We start from the raw sequence: 21,688 nt of genomic DNA, 5'->3' as shown, positions 1-21,688 counted from the left end.
TGATGCTAAAATGTGCGTCACAGATTTCTATTTCGCCAACATCAAAGTATTCTCCTCTCTAACATGTTTACTATGCAATTCTCCCTATACAACCCCAGTCATGTTCTCATCAGAAGTACAATACCTACAACAACATTTCCTGTGACGGCACAAGCTCTGGCCACCTGGCATTTTCCCCCTGTACCTTCCTGTAGTGTGAGCCGCTAAAAATATACCCATATTACAAGTGCACACCAGCTATTTGTGCCTGAATGCACTTAAAGTCAAAGTCAACATCACATACAAATGAACTATACTCACTATCTTAACAAACATTCCCGATCTGATTGAAAAATCCATCAATTCAAGTTGTTCAAATGGATATTGAATCTGATAAATATGTAAATGTGCCCCTTGGATGCAATGAAAGTTGGAGATAAAGCATCTGACAAATTCATAAATGCATTTGCTGTGTTTATGTGGTCATTTGATATGGGGAAAAAAAATTCTGACTGATTGTTCACTCAGAGCGCATGTGGGTAATGTCATGATGAGGAGCACAGCCTTAATCTAATAAATGTGACCTGATGTCACCCTACATGAGCAGGAGAGAGCGTGCGAGAGATAGAAAGAGTGAGAGAGAGAGGTTGAAGAGTGCATACAAAAATAGGAATCATAAACTACTGCCTAGGTTAAAATGGCACATGATGAAAACGTGGAGTTGCGTTCTAGGTGACAGTTCAAGACGTATAAATGTAACAGAATGTAGCAGCTTCTGTGGAAGTCGCAGGCTGTAATAAAGGCAATAAGCCCCAAAAAGCCATGGTTTACAGTGAATGTATAACAGCAAAGGGTCATTGTTAGGGGAAGTCGTGGCCTAGTGGTTAGAGAGTTTGACTCCTAACCCTAGGGTTGTGGGTTTGAGTCTCGGGTTGGCAATACCATGACTTGGGTGCCCTTGTGCAAGGCACCGAACCCCAAACTGCTCCCCGGGCGCCGCAGCATGAATGGCTGCCAACTGTCTGTGTACACTGCTGTCTGTGTACACTTCGGATGAGTTAAATGCAGAGCATGAATTCTGAGTATGGGTCACCATACCTGGCTGAATGTCACTTCACTTGTTACACAGGACATGGACTTATTCCAATTATGTTGCAAGGTTTCACAAAATAAAACAAAGCAAATAAAATGTAATTATATTAATAAAAACATTCTCCTGCCAAACAGTGTAGTTCCTCAGAGACAATTATGATTGCAACAAAGTGCAGGTGCAGAAACAACGGGTGGACTGATGGATAGAAGGAAAGAACAACAGATGGATGGATGGAAGGATGGAAGTAAGGGTGGGTGGACTGATGGATAGAAGGAAAGACAACAGATAGATGGATGGAAGGAAGGAAGGACGGATGGATGGATGGATGGACTGATGGATAAAAGGAAAGAAAAACAGATGGAAGGATGAAAGGATGGATAGATAGAAGGACAGACAACAGACGGATGGACGGGTAAATGGAAGGATGGATGGACTTATGAATAGAGGGAAAAACAACAGATGGATGGATGGACTGATTGATAGAAGGAAAGAACAACAGATGGAGGGACGGATGGATAGAAGGATAAATGGATAAAATGAGAATGATTAATGGGTGAATAGATAGTTGATGAATGTAGATGTAATGATAGAATGATAGATAGAACAACAGATATGATGGACGGATGGACAGATAGAAGGAACATTAAACAATGGATGGGTGGATGGATGGATGGAACAACAGAACAGGTAGATGGAATCATGAACTTTGAAAAATTGAATTCTTTGTATATTTCGCAGTACACTTAAAAAAATAAAAAGAAAAAAAGTTTAGACGGTTAGCAAACAGTGCTGAGTTTAGTGAAAATATCTTGAACTCTACACAAGGGGTTTAGAGTTAGAAATGTAGGTCTCAGGATAGGGATTTGGAAATAAACACTAACCCAAATTTGTGCAATAGCACGAGTCAAGTAAACATCATAATAATAAAAACTAAAAATCAGACAGCACTGAGAATGACCCACGGTCAGCAAAGACTGCGGCAGTGATGCAATATGACGTGCCTTTTCTCAGGAATAGCTCTGCTATCTGGAACATTCTTTCCGTTGCACAAACGGCTCCTTCAAAATCACCTCCTTCAGAAAGACATCTGCTGACCCAGAATGAGAAACACTCGACGTGTAATGACTTCAGTGTTAGCTTCATACACGCTTTGGGAGTCGTTTATATCACAGCGATCTCCATTGTCTTGCACGGCTGTGATTGATGAGCAAACCTTACTGATAAGCATGTTTTCATATGGCGTATGGATCTGCTCCGATCGCCGGTCACAGAGGACAAAAAGACCAGACCATTTCCCTCGTACAGTAAAACTGAGGACGGAGGAAATAAGTTAAAGTGATGAAACTCTCCTATCAGACTAATAATATATATAATGATACTTTATTTCTCCCTCAGGCCGAGCAAGACTGAAAAAGTTTAGGAGAAATTCAACTTTCCATCACTTGTTCATCATTGGATGCTCTGCAGTGAATGGGTGCCGTCAGAATGAAAGTCCAAACAGCTGATAGAAACATCACAAACTTCTGGCTGAAATACCAATCCATTATCCTTTCCTTTGAATTTAGAAACATCTTAATGATGGATTTGCTTCTTCCAAACATGCAGAATTTCTCTTCTCAAGACTTGAATTGATGGACTGGAGCGATGTGGATTATTGTGATGTTTTTATCAGTTGTTTGGACTCTCATTCTGACGGCACCCATTCACTGCAGAGCATCCATTGGCGAGCAAGTGATGTAATGCTACATTTCTTCAAATCTGATGAAGAAACAAACTCCTCTACATCTTGCATGGCCTGAGGGAGAGTACATTTTCAGCTAATTTTCATTTTTCGGGGGAACTGTTCCTTTGAATGTACTCAAATCACTTTGGATTAAAGAAGAAACTAAACATCAAATTAGTAATTAGTACTATGTCACAACAAATCCATCAGAAAAAAAAGAAGATATCCATGATTTCTGCTTTGGAAGAGTTTTGCAAAAAAAAAAAAAAAAGCACAAAGCCACGAGTGACCCCAGATCTCTCAGCGTCTGCAGTAATGCTTTTGGCTCACCACCACATTTTTTTCTGACAATAGGTGTGGGCTGCAGCAGAGAGATGATCTCACCACAGGGCCTGCTTTGGCTGTAATGATATAATGTTAATTCTGCATCCCACGACTGTGTCATTTTTAGAGACACACACCCTGTTCCTGAAGGAGTGAAGACTGACACTATACAGCCTTGAGTACTAACAGGTGAAGAGTTTAACATTTTATACATGCCCAGTATCACAGCTCATATGAAACAACTCCTTCAAAAACAAACACACTTCCCTATTTTATAATGGACTGCTTGCAAACGTGTTCTTTGCATGCCATTAAGAAGCCGATTCCTATGGACATAAAATGTGACTACTACATCACTATATCAACTAACTACCCTTAAATAAAAAGTACTGTGGATGCACCATGGTAAAGTGATGATAATCAAAGGATTACATTACCATTCAAAAATGAAAGATTAAAAAAAAAAGTCTCTTTTGCTCACCAAGGCTACATTTATTCAATCCAAAAAATTTAAATAATAGTTTCAAATTTTAAAATGTAATTTATTCCTGTGATCAAAACTTAATTTTCAGCATCATTCCTCCAGTCTTCAGTGTCACATGATCCTTCAGAAATCATCAGAATATGCTAATTTGCTGCTTAAAAAACATTTCTGATTATTATCAGTTTTGAAAACAGTTGTGCTGCTTCATTAATTTATTTGGAATCCATAATACCGTTTTTGATTAAATGAACAGCATTATAATTGTAATTATAAATATTATAATTGTCTTTAAAGTCACTTTTTAGATCAATTGAATGCATCCTTGATGTATAGAAGTATTAATTTCTTTAAAATAAAATAAACTTTTAGTGTGTCATATTCATATAATGATATTTAAAGTACATTGGACTAAAAGAAACTGCAAAGAATACTGTGGTACAGTACAAAACCAAACACCATTTAACTCTGATATATACTATGATACTCAATGATAAACATATTGAAATAGCAAGTTATTACTATGTGCATTGGTCATGCTATGGTCCTAAACACATACTTTAATTAGATTTTAAAAATACCACGGAACTACCATGGTACATATAGTACTGAATGATTAATATTCAATGTATTTACTTTGTTCTCAAAGTACTTTAACAAACACCTTAGCATGCCATGCACTTTTCGTAAGCACATGTTTTAGTTAACTCAATCAAAAGTGATGTTAGTTGACATTTAGGACCTACATGCGTTTTGTTAAAAATAAACTAAACACATTTCAATTAACTAAACACACCACCTAAACAACTGGCCTCTGTTTTGTTGTCATGGTGACGGCGTGGCCCGACGGTATGAGCATGAGCTTGTTGTTGTTTCTCACATGGAGGTGCAGAATTGGAGCACTGATGTCATGCACCATGTCTTATCTCTGCTCATCAGGTCATTAGCTCAGACGCTAACTGTGGCCCATGATTCAACACTGGGCCACTCATTCCTGCGAGCATGAAAGAAATCCATTTCCAAAACACCATTTCCAAGTGTCCATACACGCGAACCCTGCTATTGCATGGTGCCTCCACTTTATGACAGCATGCATTGAGAGTCTAAACACATGCAACTCTTCTCTTTCTGCTCACCCACATGTGGACTTCCTCCACAAAGCTGAAATGTTTAGACAGAGCCTAAGGTCCAGAGAGAATATCGAGTCACACAGGCTGATTTAAAGCATCATCCCTGTGACTGACGACTTCAAAGTGCTGCAGGGCTGCCAGCCGGCTCCCGTGAGCCCGTGTCAGAGGAACTCCTTCAGTAGGAAATGGAAACGCTGAGCGCAATCTGATGAAGCGCTTCCTGAAAGCTCCCCGTATTCACAATGAAGTCAGAGACAAGCAGATTTGTCAGTTGCACAAACACAAATAAAACGACTGTAGATATTGATACTTCCTGCAATACGGTTGGTAAAGTGTTTTTTTTTTTATTGTTTTATCTATTTGCCATGTTTTTCTAGATTAAGTAAAAAAAAATAAAAAATCCCTCCCTCAAATCTTTAGATCCCTCATTCAGTTCATTAAATCTGAAGGATTTTTAAAATAACAAAAATCATAAAAAACAAAATCAAACATCAACAAGGCAAAAGGGATATCAACAAAAAGAAAAAAGCAACAACAAAAAAACAAAACACAGAAATAAAGGATCATAAAACTGTAATATATATATACAATACACACACACACACACATATATATATTTATATATATATATCTGTGTGTGTGTGTGTGTGTGTGTGTGTGTGTATGTGTGTGTGCATGCGTGCGTGCGTGCTTGCATGTGTTTTTATACAGTTTATTATTTGCAATTGACATGTTGACATATATATATATATATATATATATATATATATATATATATATATATATATATATATATATATATATATATAGATAGATAGATAGATAGATAGATAGATAGATAGATAGATAGATAGATAGATTTATACACACACACACACACACCTATATATATTAAATACATACACTCATATATATTAAACACACGCACACAAATAACTATGTACAAATACAGTATATCAACAGGTTTACAAAGCCACCATTCAATTCTGCCATTCAAAGCATCATAACCATTCCTATATTGAAGATAAAAACTAAAAATGTTTAGAAGTACACAACATACCTTTTTGATATGGTCCCAAGTTACAGGTCTCCGTTCACAGAGGACTTTGTGTCAAAGTCAGCAAAGACTTCAAAAACGTATAAAAAGAAACGTCCACTTTAATGTCCATCTGTTCCTGGAATAAAGCATCACAAAGACGCTCCTTCTTGTGGTCCGGTCTTTACGTTGTCTTCTGTTCCTACTGAGACGGTCCGAGTACTAGCAGTCTGTGAGAACTGTATTGTCCTCAATCCAAGTCTGAGCGAGCAGAATGACTGAGAAGAGAGAGAGAGAGAGAGAGAGAGAGAAAGAATGACCAATAGGAAGAGAGGCAGAGATGGCCAGATCTGGTTGATATGAATCCTGCTCACTTCTTTTGCCTATTCAACGTCCTGGATGAGGGAAAGACGGTACACAGAGACAGTTAAAGCATCTGGAGAGACCCCTCACTCGTATGTTCTGACCCGTGAAATAAGTGTTGACTAAGAGCTAATTTTAACTCGTGCGCTCAGTCTCTCGTAGCGTTTAGCAGCTGAGGGGGTTGAAACAGACGTCTGTGAACCCTGCTGACAGCTGGACCACAGTATTCCCCCAAATCAGGAAAAGACTGTCATAAGTACACAAGCAGTCACTGGGATAGAAATAAACTTTCTGTGTCAGGTACATCAAACACTGGCAGCTGAAGTAAAAACAGTGTAGGGACAAAAACTAGTATTTGAGAGCATATCAGAGTCAATCTGTCAAGAAAATATTCAGGTATGCACAAGTGCCACAAGTGTGACAGCATGTCATGACAAACACTGACACAGAAGTGTCAGAAATGTCACAGTCATTTAAACAGGCTTGTGTTTACAGCCGTTTCTATAAAGCTGTTTGGCAACAACACTTGTTGTCTTGCTTATGGTAACATGAGAATACTATGATATTCTTCATGGAACCATGCAAATAACAAATGGTATTTTGAGCGCAATGTAAATACCAAATGGTACACGAGTAATCATTCATAATAAAAAAAATGTATTACATCTGTACCTCATTTCCATCACAGTGTTTTTTTTTTTTTTTAAGTAAAGTCACAGAAATCTAAGTAAACTGGGATGCATAGAAGAGTGTGTTACCTGAATGAACCATCAAGAAATGTTCCGAAAAAATGCAATATATTACAACCATGCACAGCATCACCCACAGATGTAAATCTGTCACATGAATGCTGTTTTTCTGTCAATCTACAACACAAGACATCATAAACAACAACACAATGCTAGTTTACATCATCTTTAGCCCTGACTGTGGGCTGCACTGAAGCATTCCTGCATTTTATTTCATTTTAGAGAGTTATAATATGTAGATTAATGTACAGCAGTGACACAGAACAGTCATTCATGAGATACAGAGCTCATTTGGACAGAGATTTCATTGTCATTTGGTTGACCATTCATTTAGAGTTAACAGTGTAAAACACTGCACTCTACCGGCTGCTCTGACAAACAAAATACGAAATAGCAAATATCTAAGGCGTGGGTTCGATTTTGATATTTTTTGGGACACAACAGCAGAAATACCTAATTTCACATACATAGATAAAATCTGGCGGCTCTAAACCTCTCTTTTCTTTCTCTATATTATTCAGAGCTGATCTAGACCAGTATATGGAAACTGTCCAAAGTTATTTTAATCCTATCAAAACTGTATCTCTATATTCAACCTATGTGTCTTTTTAATATATAAATGTATTACTTTTTTAACCTGGCAACACATCCTTTACAACAATTAACAAAAAAAAAAAAAAAATGCTGAAGTTCCGATCTGAATCAAACGATTACAAACCCACTCCAAAGTCCCAATGATTCACAATCTGTGCTCCGAAGTCCTGATTTGAATCAAAAGATTCACATACTCTGTTTGAAGTCCCGATCTGAATCAAATGATTCTTGAAATGGCCTCTGAAATCCCGATCTTAAAGAAATGATTTGCGATACTCATTCCGAAGCTTCGACTTCGAAGTGCGTATCACAAATATTTCAATTTGTGAATTGTTTTGCGAACCCAACCTGAATTTCAAAAATTATTCAAAAGATTAATGAACACGTTCTAAATCAAAATATTTGCGAACTCGCTGAGGAGTCTTGATCTGAATCAAATGGTTCAGTATAAGTGCTACAAAGTTCCGAACGAATTCAAATTATTTGGTATACATTCGTTACGAAGTCCCAATCTGAATAATGATTCACAAACCTGCTCCAAATCAAACTATTTGTGATTCGCACTCTGAAGTTCAGAAGTTCCAATCTGAATCAGAAAGTTCACAAACCTACTCCAAAGTTCTAATCTAAATTAAATGATTTGCTTTCCATGCTCCGAAGTTCCTAACTGAATCAAAAGATTCATAAACTTGCTCCAAAGTCCCAATCAGAATCAAATGATTTGTGGTACGGGCTCTGAAATCCCAATCTAAAACCTAAAACAAATGATTTGTGATAACAGTTCCAAAGTCCAGATCTGAATAAGGATTCGTGAACCATGATTTTAGATCGGGACTTAGAAATGCCTATCACAAATCTATTTTTTGAAATGATTAGCAAACCTGCTCTGAAGTCCCAATCTCAATCAGATGTTTTGTGATATAGGCTCTGAAATCTGTTCTAAAACAAAAGATGGGCTCTGAAATCCCTAACAATATAAAATAAATGTTTTGTGATACCTTTCCGATGCTTTGATTTCGAAGCGTATATCACATATGCTAAATGATTCACAAACCTGCCCCTAATTTCAGATATGAATCAAAAGATCAGTGAACCCACTCCAAAAGTTCCCATCTCAATCAAAATATTTGCGAACTCTCTCCACAGTCCTGATCTGAATCAAATGGTTCACAATAAGTGCTCCAAAGTTCCAATCTAATTCAAATGATGTGATAAACATAAAGTCCCAATCTGAATGATGATTCACAAACCCGCGCCAAATCAAACCATCAGATGCCATCACCTCAAGCAACTGAATGAACTTTAAACACACTTTATTATACAGTTAATTTAAGGCAACCTTCGTCTTTCACACTATCTCCCGTTGCCTCGCCGATTCTTTTCTGTAGCTACTCTGATTGTAATATAACAAAAGAAACACGTATATATCTATCTATAAGACAATCACTTTCAATATGGAGGCGCGTTCGTGATAAACTACATTTCCCGAGTCGTTCCGAGGCGTGCGGCGTGACGTCAGTGCGGCTGCTGTCAGTCAGACAAAGACAGTCAGTCAGTCAGGGCGAGTCTTCCTCACAACATCACATAAACTATCATCTTCATAACCTGACAGAGCGCATTAAATGATCTGCTGCGCTGAGATTCTGTGTAGTTTCCTCATTCCAGGTAAGAAATGTGATTTTATCCTTGAGGAGAGTCAGTTTTGTGATTGCTCGTGCTAAGCTAACTAGCCGCCTGGATAATTCAGTTCGTCTTGTTTATGTTGTTAAAGCAAGCTTCGTGATTTAATTTTAATCGACATATATATCTTGTTTAAATCTATATAGGTTTGTTTAAATGCTTAGTTTATATAGTAATATAAAAGTCATGCAATGAGTTATGTAGTCAGTTTTCTTAGTCAGAAAAGGGCTTAACTCATGTATTTATTTGTGCATATTTGTTGTATTTACATATTAATAAACAATCGTGTGAATAACTCGCTGAGATTTATTTGTTTCTGCATGTGTTATTTTAAGCCCTTCTGTAGTCTGTCTGCAAAGGTCAGGATACATGAGTCATGCAAAACTTATTTTCGTTTATATAGTTTTAAAATGCCCAGTTTGATTCGTAATTTAATAAGTGCTTGTTTAATATATGCATGTTTATTTATATCTCGTTTGCACGCTGGAAGTCTTTTTGGATATGCTGTTAGTTTTTATGCACAGAGATGATGGGCGTATGTCTGTGCTTTTATCACTACCATATGACATACATTAGGGGAAAAAAATGATATCTTAAAAACAAAGTCTGGGCTTTGAAGGTCAACCGAAGCCCCTTCACATGCAATGCAAAGATGCAAATGAAGTTTAACTAAAGTGATTTGCTAATAATCCTCATAGACTTGTTCTGATCTGCATTCATAACTTGAGTTTCTAGTATCTGTCAGAGGATGTGAGGAGCGTTCAGATGCATGGAAAAAAGATTTCTTTCTTCTTTTTATGCACACTACTATTTATAGTAGCTCCTGAAGTCTGTTGCAACACCTACATGAATAAATAAGCAAGTAAGCTGTTAAAATGCATCCTGTCCCCATTTCAATGTATATTAGGTTGCTGTGTTTTAGATATTGAAAGGTTTAAAGGTTAAATGTACACTTAAGTCATACAACTTTCACCAAACCATACCTCTATAACCATTAATCAAATTAATAATTATTTACACAAAGTCAACTATAGCGTGCTGTGTACTACTGTTTGTTGCTAGGTTTTGGAAACCACAAATGGAGAACATTGTAAAAACAGCCAAAATAGTGGAACGTCAAAGTTTTAATAGAGCAAAAAAAAAAAAAAAAAAACATCAGACACATTTTCCATCCTGCTAAATTCAGTCTAATTTTGCGTTTCACGATGACCACTTCTCCATAAGCTGTAGTTGTTAAATGAAAAGAAGAAGGCTGCATTGATTCTCATGTGGATTATTATTTAAAGCTCTCGGTGAACTCATTTGACTTGTGTGCATGCAGTCAGATGAGCTAATGCACGTGTGCATGCGGTGCAGGACTGCACCCTTAACTTGCAGTCTCTGCAGCTGTGGCTTCATAAAGAGCCCTGCAGTGAACCCCTGCAGTATTTAATGCCACATGATCACTAATGCAGCAGGGCTTATGGGTGAGACCCTCTGTGCATGTTAAGAGATGTCAGAGGAGGATCGCTCGCATGCATGACAAAAGACGGCGATTTGTGTCTTTCATCGCACACACAATTTCTGCCTCAGTTAAAAGCCTTGCTGTGATATATTTTTAGAAACTCACAGCGGCTGCCACCTTCCTATCACAGACTTTTATAAGGATCATCTGAGATCTAAGTGGAAGCAATTATGCTGTACAAGAGCCCACTGAGCCCTTTTTGTTTTTTTGCAGCGAGAGCTTTGGCTCCAGCGGTGTAAGGTTAACGGTTAACTTGAGTAAATATAGTAGGTCTGGTATAATGGAAAACCCCAAAACAGTGAGGAATTTCACAGTAAAGCAGCTGTGGGATAAGGATGGTTAAATTAGATGATTGATTGCCACTGGGTTGCCAGTCTTTCCCAATTATTTTTGCTGCAACATAAAGCCAAAATAAAGATTATTAATTGTCAAGCATCACTATGTTTGTTATTGTTCAAAATAGCGGTTTTACGTGCAGTTCAAGTGAGAAGAACGTAGTTAAAATGTAACCTGGTTGGCTTGTCATCTATTACAACCTGGTATTAATATGACTATGCGTAACCATTAGCTTAATATAAAACCATGTGCTCTAGATTAGAAGGTTAGACAAAGCATGCTCAGTATTTGCATTCCGCTTTAATCTGGAGTTACATAAACTCCATCCGTCATTGGGTGGTATGGTTTCCTTGACAACAGCGACAGTAATTGCTCGTGCTTGTTGATGAAAGCCGTCTTGGATAAACAGAATTTTAAGTAGGTCAGATGAATCCTGCTTTATTCATCATAACTCATGAGATGGCGGAGCACTTGAAATTATGATAATTCATGCGTTTGTTGTTGGATCCAAGTCTTGACATGTTTGAGTGAATTCCGCATTTGTTCCTTCCCAACTATTCTTATAGCATATGCATTAGTAGAAAGCTGTGCAGAGTTAGTAAATGTACAACATGTATCCCACAATGCAATGCACTGGACATTGTGTTGACAATGTGACAGTTCCAGACTAAAAAGAAATGACCATTTAACTAAGCTGTTAACTTAGTATAAGAACAGTTCAGTGAGCAAGTCATCGGATCGATTCAAACCATTTAAACATTAACTAAAACATTTGAGAGAGATTTGTGAATTTTATTAAGGATAGTTATAAGAGCACCAGTCTCAAAAGTAATTTAAGTGTCTGTTGTTGCTTCGTGCAAATATGCTGAATTGCAGTGCACTGACTTAAACTCTTATTAATTAATTTAATAATGACTCCTCAATCTTGGCAATCAGATGTTGAAGAATATGTATACAAAATATGCTTATAAAGTTGTAAATTTTGTATAATAATAACAGCAAGCCCTGAGATGAATGAATCAAAAGCAACATCACCCATTATTTTTAACTGTTTGTTTGGAATTCTTAGGTTATTGTTTTACAGGTGGTTAGTTGATCAATATTGTGTTTTTTTTTTAATAACGCTTTTATTTAAAAATCTTTATTACATATATTTTATAATATAATAAAGTTGAAAATCTTATATCCATATATATATACACACACACACACACACATTTTAATATATCAAGTATAAACCTGAGTTGCAATGTTGAATAAAGTTTAAGATATTTATTGTTGCATACTGTTGGTATACTAATAGGGACTGCACACAGAATTGCACAGTATATCTTTATATTTGTTTTCCTAGTTTATGACCATTTTAGTAGCATTGTGGAGTCCTGAGAATGCTTGGTATTTGTCAGTATGCAAAAATTCCGTTCTCAATGTAGCATCTGTTTTGTTTTCTTCTGACAGCAGCCACTGATGCACATGTGATTGATGTGGATTGTGTTCCATGATGTTTTCTTCTGTGTCTCTTCAGAATGTCTCACTACACAGATGAGCCACGCTTCACTATCGAACAGATCGACCTGCTGCAGAGACTGCGGCGTACAGGTATGACCAAACCCGAGATCGTGCACGCGCTGGACACCCTGGATCGGCTCGACCGCGAGCACGGGGACAAGTTCGGCCGGCGCGGCCCGTCGGACTCCAACGCCACCAACAGCACCACCTCCAGCACTACACCCACCTCAAATAACACTAGCAACGCCATCATGGCGTCCTCCTCCACCACTTCCACATCAACGCAAACGCAGTTCCACGGTAATTTATCGCCATCGCCCAGCAACAGTTACGCCACATCTCCACCTGCCGTCTTACCTTCGCCGGTCTCTCTGGTCGCAATGGCGCAGAATGGGCGGGACGCTTTGGCGGCGACGCCCAATGGGAAGCTGTCGCCAAACCGTTACCCAGTGAACAGTGCGGCGGCGGTGAGATCGTACGGGCTGGATGGCTCAGAGGAGGACCTGGATATAGATGACAAGGTGGAGGAGCTCATGAGGTCAGTCAGTCAGGTTTATTATAGATAACTATAGGGATGCACGATCATGATTCTTCATGGCTGATTCCGATACCGATATTTTACAAGCAAACTGGCGATTCCGATACAGATTTTTTTTTAAATCTTTAAACAACAAACAAGAAAGAAGGAAAGTGTGCATAAACAAAAAAGATGTTTATTTGGTATTTAATAGGCCAAACTGGCTTTTGGCTATTGAAAACAATAACCTTAACCATCTGAAATTAACAGCAGTATGTGCACAGTAAGCAGACTACATTTAAAACATAGATGGTACAGACATCAGCATTTAGCTTTCGATCCTGAACTGTGTTGAAACCACAGAGAACTGGCCTTGTGTTAAAAGATGAACTGTAACATGTGAAATTAAAGGCAATAACTGCATAGTTCTACAGTCCAAACAACACAATCAACACACATTCAATAAGATGTTTCTTAATCAGCATTCAGTATTTGTTTTAGTTTTTACATTTGGTAAAAAAAAAAAAAGGCCTTTACCAGTGAATAAGCTATATAAATAAACTAAATAAGCTATATAAATAAAGCTATATAAATTCAATTCATTCATTCATCCAATTAAAAATAAATTAGGGTAATGATTCACATTTTTTTACTTGAGCCAATGAAAAATAAATAACTATTGTCTCAAGTTAAAAAATATAGATGTGAATCATTACCCTCAAATATATATATAGTTGTGGGTCAAAGGTAAAAGTAGATTCAAACTCTTAAAAAAAAAAAAAAAACTAAAAGTTACACTCTCTAAACCTGTCCTGAATTGAGCGGTGGTGGTGTGTGGCTGTGTTTACCGGTTGTAAGCAGGGTCATTTTTCTCGGAGACGTTCTTCGATGAGTTTGATGACTGAATCTTCACAGGTGTTGAATTGCAGCTGTCATGTTTGTGTCCTGTGATGTGTGCAGGCGGGACAGCACCCTGGTGAAGGAGGAAATCAAAGCCTTTCTGGGCAACAGACGTATCTCACAAGCCGTGGTGGCTCAGGTCACAGGTCAGTCCCTCATCATCCTATTACCCCAATTCATAAAACATCAGCATCATTACAGAAATGCACAATGTAAGTCAATGGGGCAGGACATTGCACTGTAATATACTTAAAAATGGTAAAATTGTTATATGTCTTCTGCATGACCCAAGGAATGTTTTGAGACCAGACCCTGATTACAATTGGCTAATGTAATGTAAAGTTATTAGCATTTTTGGAAATTTATTTTTTAATGATTAATGATTCGTTTAACAGTGTTGACCAATAGGTGGCGCTGTTACCAAATTAATGTGGCATGGTCAGTGTGAGGTGACAGTGGCACATGCAAAGTTTGGTGGCAGTACGTCTGTAACGTTGATGTGTTAAACGATGACCCTTTTATATATTGACAAAAAAATCATAAATTTTTGCCAGTATGGTCCAAAGATGATCCGAATCAAATTTGATGCAAATTGGACCAAAGATCTAGGAGGAGTTTGAATAAGTAGGTATTCAACAAAATAAAATGGCAGATAGGAAGTTCGTCTGACTATGGCATTGTCATTTTGCATATTACATCCCAAATTGAATATTGCTACCCATATGCTTCCATATGTTCTTGCCATGACCCAAAGAATATATTGATACCAGTTTTATTACAAAAGGCCAATTTTATCAAACGATATTATCATTTTTTTTAAATGTCATAACTTTTGACCACAAGGTGGCGCTGACTCCAAGTTTTTTGATTGCTTTAACGGCATGGTGCCAAAGACACCTACCGACTTTCATAACAATATGCTAATTTATAATATAAAACTTTTTTTTTTTTTTTTGACCAAATTCAAAATGGCTGGCATGGGATGTTTTGTGATTTTTGGACAAAATTCTTAAGTTATAAGCATAAATATCCATTTTCCATATCTCCTGATCACTAGGTCGTGTTATGCCCAAACGCAGCATGTAACCTCAGGTCATGCTTATGATGAGATGGACCAAGTTTGGTCTGAATACGATAAAGTTTAAAATTTGTTTGCGTGTTTTTTTAAAAACGGTTTGACTAGATGATCTGGTCAAATATATTTGTGAAAATCGGAGCAATGGCCTAGGAGAAAAGTGGGAAATTAAAGGAAAATGAATTTTGTTTCTAGCCCTTACGGTTCAAAAGTTATTAGCATAAACATAAGTGAAACTTTGGACAAGTGGTGGCGCTAAAGAGTTTGAGTTAGAGATGCCAAACTTGCTATGGTCAATGTTGAGACTGTCTTTTATCCGTGTGCCAAATTTTACAACTTTCCCACAAGCGGTTCTGTGGTAGACTGCCATAGACTCAAGTGCGGAAGTAGAACACGGATACAATAGGTGCTTTTGCACCTTCGGTGCTTGGCCCCTAAAAAAACAATGGCTTTAATAATATCCTATTGTTTGATAGAATCTCTTACTGACCTTGTATTTGCAACGCACAGGAAGTTAATCTGCCAAGAACAGTAGTCCATCGTCTAAAGGGTTTAGACTTCACCGGTTAAATATACAGACAATTTAGACTTCACAGCTCAAGTAACACTATTGTACTGAAACATTTACACAGTTCAAAATGACTGTCTGTGGTAATCGACAGCATGTACCAGATGCTCTGAAACTAGAACATTCATTGAAATCATGTGTGACGCGACATATGATAAATCTCTTTGATTTCCATCAGAATTTACAAATTGATCACTTTGTTGATTGTTTGGTTTTCAATTTTGCCACTCGCCACTTAATGCAGCAGTTAATTATTCACAGTTATCTTGTTTCACTTAGATTTATATTAAACGGTATGTTCTGATTAACTAAGATTGTGTCGTGACTCGCTTTACAGCATTCTGTGTTCAGCGAGGACAGAATGCGCAATATATTCAACCAAATTCTGAATGTAAGATGAAGTGTTGTTTTGTTGTTGTTCTGTCTGTCAGTTTGACTCTGACTTGTGCATTCATTTGTTTTGTGTTTGTGTGCGTCAGGCATCAGTCAGAGCAGAATCTCTCACTGGCTTCTCCAGCAGGGCTCAGATCTCAGCGAACAGAAGAAACGAGCTTTCTATCGCTGGTACCAGCTGGAGAAGACAACGCCAGGTCAACCAACTTTGCTTGTTTGACTGTATGTGGTTAATTATACGAAGATAAGCTTGAACTCAATTACAGGCTTAAATGTTTAAATATGCTGCCATTCACAAGTTTGGGGTCAGTAAGATTTTAATTTTAATTTTTTTTGAAAAATTAGTTTATTTAGTAAGGATGCATTAAATTATTCAAAACCGACAGTGGTGGCTCTTATTGTGTTATATTTCTATTTTAAATAAATGCTGTTCTTCAGTTCATCCTGAAAAACAGTATCAAGGTTTACACACAAAACACTGAAAACAATCAGAAAGGTTTCTTAAGCAGTAAATCTGCACAGTTTTGATCACCAATAAATTACATTTTATAGTATTTTTAAATAGAAAACAATGGTTTTAAATCGATTGTTCACAGTATTATTGTTTTTACTGTATTTTTGATCAAGTAAATGCAGACTTTGTGAGCAGAACCCAGACTTCTTTTAAAAATGTTTGAATTGTAGTGTATATACTAATTATTTATATTTTAGGTGCCACATTAAATATGCGGCCCACCCCTGTATCTCTGGATGAGATGGAGTGGCGTCAGACTCCGCCCCCCATAAGCTCCGCCCCCGGAAGCTTCCGTCTGCGCCGAGGCAGTCGATTCACCTGGAGGAAGGAATGTCTCGCTGTGATGGAGAGGTGAGACAGAAAACGGCCCCATCTTATGTCTCAAAAACATTTCAAAGTAGGAATGAAATCTGTTCACTTCTTCAGCTCAAATCATGTCAAAAACAGGCTAGTCCGGCGAACTGTACAATGGTTACACTTTGTTCTCTCTGCAGCTATTTCAGTGATAATCAATATCCAGATGAAGCCAAACGAGAAGAAATCGCGAATGCCTGCAACGCTGTTATTCAGAAGCCAGGTAGAAATGCTGGAGCGTCTGAACCCGCACCGCTGTGCTGGTGTGAATATCTATTGCACTGCAAATTACAAAATGTATTAGCATTTTCGCAATCATCTTTGACCTTTCAATCCTTCCTGCCTAGGAAAGAAGTTGTCTGACTTGGAAAGAGTCACATCATTGAAAGTCTACAACTGGTTTGCCAACCGGCGCAAAGAGATCAAGAGGAGGGCCAATATTGGTACTGTGTTTTAATTGATTTATAGCAGAGCTACTATTGTAGTTTTTGGAAATATTTTCTGTTTACATTTTTTATTTCCCATTTTATTTTTAAAGATATTTTGTTGTGTGTTTTTGACTTTTTTTGTGTTATTATAGTTTTTATTCTTATAATGTTTTTGTACATCGTTAAGCTACATGCAGAAAATTTTGGAATTTTTCTTTGGCATCTAGCAGAATTTTTCTTTTTTTATGTTTAAACTGTATATTTTTATTTCAGTTTTATTTATATGATTTATTTATAGTAAGTTTTTTGTCTTGCTTAAGAAACATGTTCAAATCAGCCAGGAGTTTACCGGTTCGGTTACTAGTAGTCAATCGTTTGCTAATGTTTGTTTGTTGTGGTAGTAGTTTTTAAAGAGTTTCAGATGTTTCATGACAGGGTCTTTTTTCCAAGAAGCCACAATCTTGGAGAGTCACGGGATCGATGTACAGAGTCCTGGAGGACACTCCAACAGTGACGACATCGATGCTAACGACTACAACGAGCAGGTGAGAGAATCAAACGAGTCCTCTGAACTAAAGGAGCTGTCGTCTTTTTATTTAAAAGCTCAAATTCGGTTGAGCTGATCTCAGTGATTTCACTACAGGGTTGTGATGTTACCTATTTTGAAAAGAGAGGTGTGAACAGACCCTTTGGTTACTACCGTCTGGAGCCCACCTCACCAACACAGGTATCAGAGGAAAACAGAGAAGAAAAGCATTGCACACACTTTATACACAAACATAATCAAAGTTCAAGATGTTACATGCAAACTCTTAAAGGAAAGTCAGTAGCAAAAAACAGCCTGTTGTAGGGTCAGAGAGAGTAAAAATGGACACAAACTTAAAAAAAGGCTAAGATAAGTGAATTTCTGGGGGTAAAATAAATCAATTAAAATAAAGAGTATTTTATTTTTAGAAATGTATTTTATAAATAATTGTAAGTGTGTGTGTGTATATGTTAGGTCTGGGCAAGTTAACGTTATTATCGCATTAATTGATCAATCATTAATTAATCAAAAATTATTTTATATGGCGCGTTAATGCAGTTAATTTAATATTATAAAAAACTGGCTTGTTTTATATTTAATTTAATTATATTAATGTAATAAGTTGAGATTTAGGCTACAATAAATATTTTAACTGCTACTATGTAACAGGAACACTGCTGTAAAAAGCGCGTTATTTGTTGAAAGTGTTTGCAAGCCAAATGTTATTACACTTTTGTTCATATAGCAGTAGGACTACTTTTAAATGAAGAAAATGTGCACAATACAGTACTTTTGAATGCATAATTTTGTTCATAACTATGCAATTAATCACAGACAATAATGCAATAAAAAACAATAAAAAATGTATCGTTGCCCAGCACTTATATACACACACACACACATATACACACATATATATGGACAGTCAAGCAATTAAACGATTCAAATTTAAATGTAAAACCTTAATTCATCACATGATGTACCAAAACAGTTTGAGCTAAGAAATTACCCCCATAAAGATGTTGTGTTAAATTAAATATGTGGTATGTGTTAATTTTAATGTGTGCCCCTCCTCTTAACTAATTGCATAAAATTAACGTTAAATCAACAGTGCAATAAGTATGATAATCATTGCATGATTGAAAAAAAAATGCCTACAATGAAATCTACAATTATTTATTTTTACTTGACATACTACGAAAAAACAACCATTACTTTTGTAACCTAAAATCAAATGTTCCACTGACGCAGTTGCTAATTCACGTACACGTCTCTTTATTAAGGATGATGCCGGCAATCACGCAGACCACCAGGACCCCATCTCTCTCGCCGTGGAGATGGCAGCTGTCAATCACAGCATCCTCGCCCTGTCCCGCCCGGGAGGCGTGGCCAGTGAAATCAAGACAGAGTCACTGGATGATGACTGAGGAAGACCGCGGGACGAAGAGGATCAATGAGTGTGTGTGTGGACGTCTGCAGACGTGTTTGTGGAGCAATGACCAAATCAAGAGCTCTGTCTCCAGCTTTTAGATTTCAATATCGCCTGCCATCGACACTCCTGCTGAACCACTAAACACACCCAGAGTCACCGACACACACTCTTGACAGGAACTAATAAGTGGAAGATCATTCCACAATGTTTGGCTCTTATTTAAGCCTCCCGAACCCTTGCTGACCCAAACCTCGTACCTCATTCCAGTAACTTGTATAATGCTTGATGTGCTTCCTGTCTGTGTGCTCCAGTGACCCTCATTCTCACAGATAAGCTAAAGGCAGATGCAGATATCTCCTCCATTCCCACTACAGATGCTCTCAGTTAACAGGTTTCTACTTTACTTTTGTCACCGATTTCATCAAACAGCAATTGAGTGAATCTCATGAAAACCATCAAGAACACATTTCACAACAAAATGAAAGGGAAATTAATGTATTTTACATAAAATAAATAGACTGTAGAGGTTTGTATGCACATTTTAAAGCACATTTTAATCTCCCAAAATGCTGAAAATTGTCATTAAAATTTAAAGCGTTAATGGTTTTAAACTTACTTACTGTATGCTGACTTGAAAAATAATAATTAAAAAAATATATATTAAAATGAAATTTTGAGGGAAAATGTGCGTAATTAAAAAATATCTTCAAAATGCAACATATATAAGTTCATATTATTTTCCTTTTGGTTTGTGGATGAAATAAACCTGGATATATAGTGAGATTTATTCAATTATTTTTGATTTGAATCATGTTCAAATGCAGGGGGGTTGAATTATAATTGTAGTGAAACTTGAAAGATGTGGTTACATAACCACCAAAGCGCAAGTTATTCTGCGCAAAAGCTCAAGTCTCCTGGACTCTAAATGAACCTGTATAGAGAGACTTAAGTCGACAGGACGGCTAGTTTTTATTTTTATTTTAAACCGTTAAGTGTCGAGCATTACCCAAAGTGAATTTGGATAAAAGCGTTATTCTTATGTTTGCATTTATTTACATGCAGAGATTTCACACAAAGTGTCAAGACCGAAGCATCTGCTCTCATCGTGTTGAATATTAAATACGTCAACGTGAAATATCATTCCACTAAAATTTTGGCTCAAGTTGAACGCTGTCAGAATTATAACGTGCAAACTCCCACGAAGCTTTATTATTATTATTATTATGAAATGACATCAGAATTTCCGTGTTAATTATTGACGAGAGACTGACTGATAAATGTTTGTTCTGCTGCCACAGAGCTTCGAGAGTCTGAACTCTCATCTAACATAAGCTTGGTTCCAAAATGTAGCTTTTTTTAATTAAAAAAAGGTTCTAAGAGAACTTTATTCTCTCGCTGGGCTTCATTCATTGAAACGAGCAGCACGAATGATTCGTAGAGCCATTCTTACATTAATGATCACAAAATCAATGCAACCCTTACCTAAAGTGACAAATTACTTAAGAATGGTTTTACAAACAGCTAAACAGAAATTGCTTCTGCGCGTCTAATGAATGAAGCCTCTGATCTTTCTCTCTTACTGTGTACAATTGATATTTATGAAATGCCAATTTGTGTTTAATAATAATAATTCAAGATTCTTTTTTTATTTGATTGTTTTACACCGTTTTTATGTTTTACGTTCAGAGCAGTCTCCTGAAGCGTGTCTGATTCAGATCAAGCACCCCCTTCACTCAAGAAACCTTTTTTTCCTACTGTAAGTTTGTTATATCTTAAACATTGCAGCGATACACAAAAAAGGTCATTTTCGAATGCCGTAATGTTCAAATGTGTTCAGTTGTACACGTTTGTGTTATTACAGCCTCTTTGTACGTGCCAAACTGCAGGATTATGTCAAGTATTGACATTTAAATGATCTATAAAAGCAACATACAGATTCTGCAATTCTACAAGTAACTCATTCTGTTGTCTGAAGTGTTTAGAGCAACGAACGGTTTTATTCAGTAATGTAACCCTGCTGGTTCAAAGGGGGTGCTTTCCATTTAGTTCCTCAGAGTGCATTTTCATGTCTATAAAAAAACCTATAGGCTTATAAAAGCAACTGTATAGTTAAATAAGAAACTACGAACTTAAAGATTGTTTGAATCAAATAATTCTATGATTTCAAAGCATTCTGTTGTGAAACATGTATCTCCCATTTAAGAATTTAGTGCCTTTTTTGGACAGTAGACTGTTCTGTAAGTATACTATAGTATATATATATGAACTTTTTGTACAGTTTCTTTGTTTAAAATGACTTTTTTTAAAACTTGTGTTTATTTTAGTACTTTATCTTATGGAAAATAAAGGTATATTGAAGATCAAGCGTGTGATATTATTCTTTTAGGAGTTAAAGTGTATCAATTATTTTACTTTTTCACTAAGAAGGCAATATGATAAAATAAGTTTATTTCGCTCACCATTTTAATATAAAATCTTCA

At 36.7% G+C, this 21,688-nt stretch overlaps 2 protein-coding genes across 7 annotated transcripts in view; one reads left to right on the top strand and one right to left on the bottom strand.

The window, feature by feature from the left end:
• Positions 1-6,264, bottom strand: part of filip1b (filamin A interacting protein 1b) — a 29,082-nt gene extending 22,818 nt beyond the window's left edge. For 2 of the 4 annotated variants that reach the window (XM_026290528.1, XM_026290530.1), the window contains exon 1: positions 5,791-6,247. The gene's annotated coding sequence lies outside the window, so the exon portion shown is untranslated. Of the gene's footprint in view, positions 1-4,412; positions 4,595-4,736; positions 4,990-5,790 lie in introns of those variants that run through there. The other 2 variants (XM_026290526.1, XM_026290527.1) reach the window with 2 other exon arrangements.
• A 1,862-nt stretch (positions 6,265-8,126) lies between these two features.
• On the top strand, positions 8,127-21,572 carry hmbox1b (homeobox containing 1 b). Of its 3 annotated transcripts, none has more exons than XM_026290525.1 (10): positions 8,127-9,137; positions 12,518-13,039; positions 13,979-14,064; positions 16,041-16,151; positions 16,666-16,819; positions 16,963-17,045; positions 17,170-17,265; positions 17,704-17,795; positions 17,894-17,977; positions 19,060-21,572. In XM_026290525.1, the coding sequence occupies exons 2-10, from the start codon at positions 12,519-12,521 to the stop codon at positions 19,201-19,203; spliced, it is 1,371 nt and encodes a 456-aa protein (XP_026146310.1). In that variant the 5' UTR covers positions 8,127-9,137; position 12,518; the 3' UTR covers positions 19,204-21,572. The 3 variants fall into 3 exon arrangements, with proteins under 3 accessions (XP_026146310.1, XP_026146309.1, XP_026146308.1); XM_026290524.1 differs by having other exon boundaries at positions 17,701-17,795; XM_026290523.1 differs by having other exon boundaries at positions 17,686-17,795.
• The last annotated feature ends 116 nt before the right edge of the window (positions 21,573-21,688 follow it).

Source organism: Carassius auratus, chromosome 20 (genome assembly GCF_003368295.1).
Source record: "Carassius auratus strain Wakin chromosome 20, ASM336829v1, whole genome shotgun sequence".
In the NCBI taxonomy this organism is placed as follows: Eukaryota; Metazoa; Chordata; class Actinopteri; order Cypriniformes; family Cyprinidae; genus Carassius; species Carassius auratus.
This window is presented reverse-complemented; position numbering and strand designations above follow the sequence as displayed.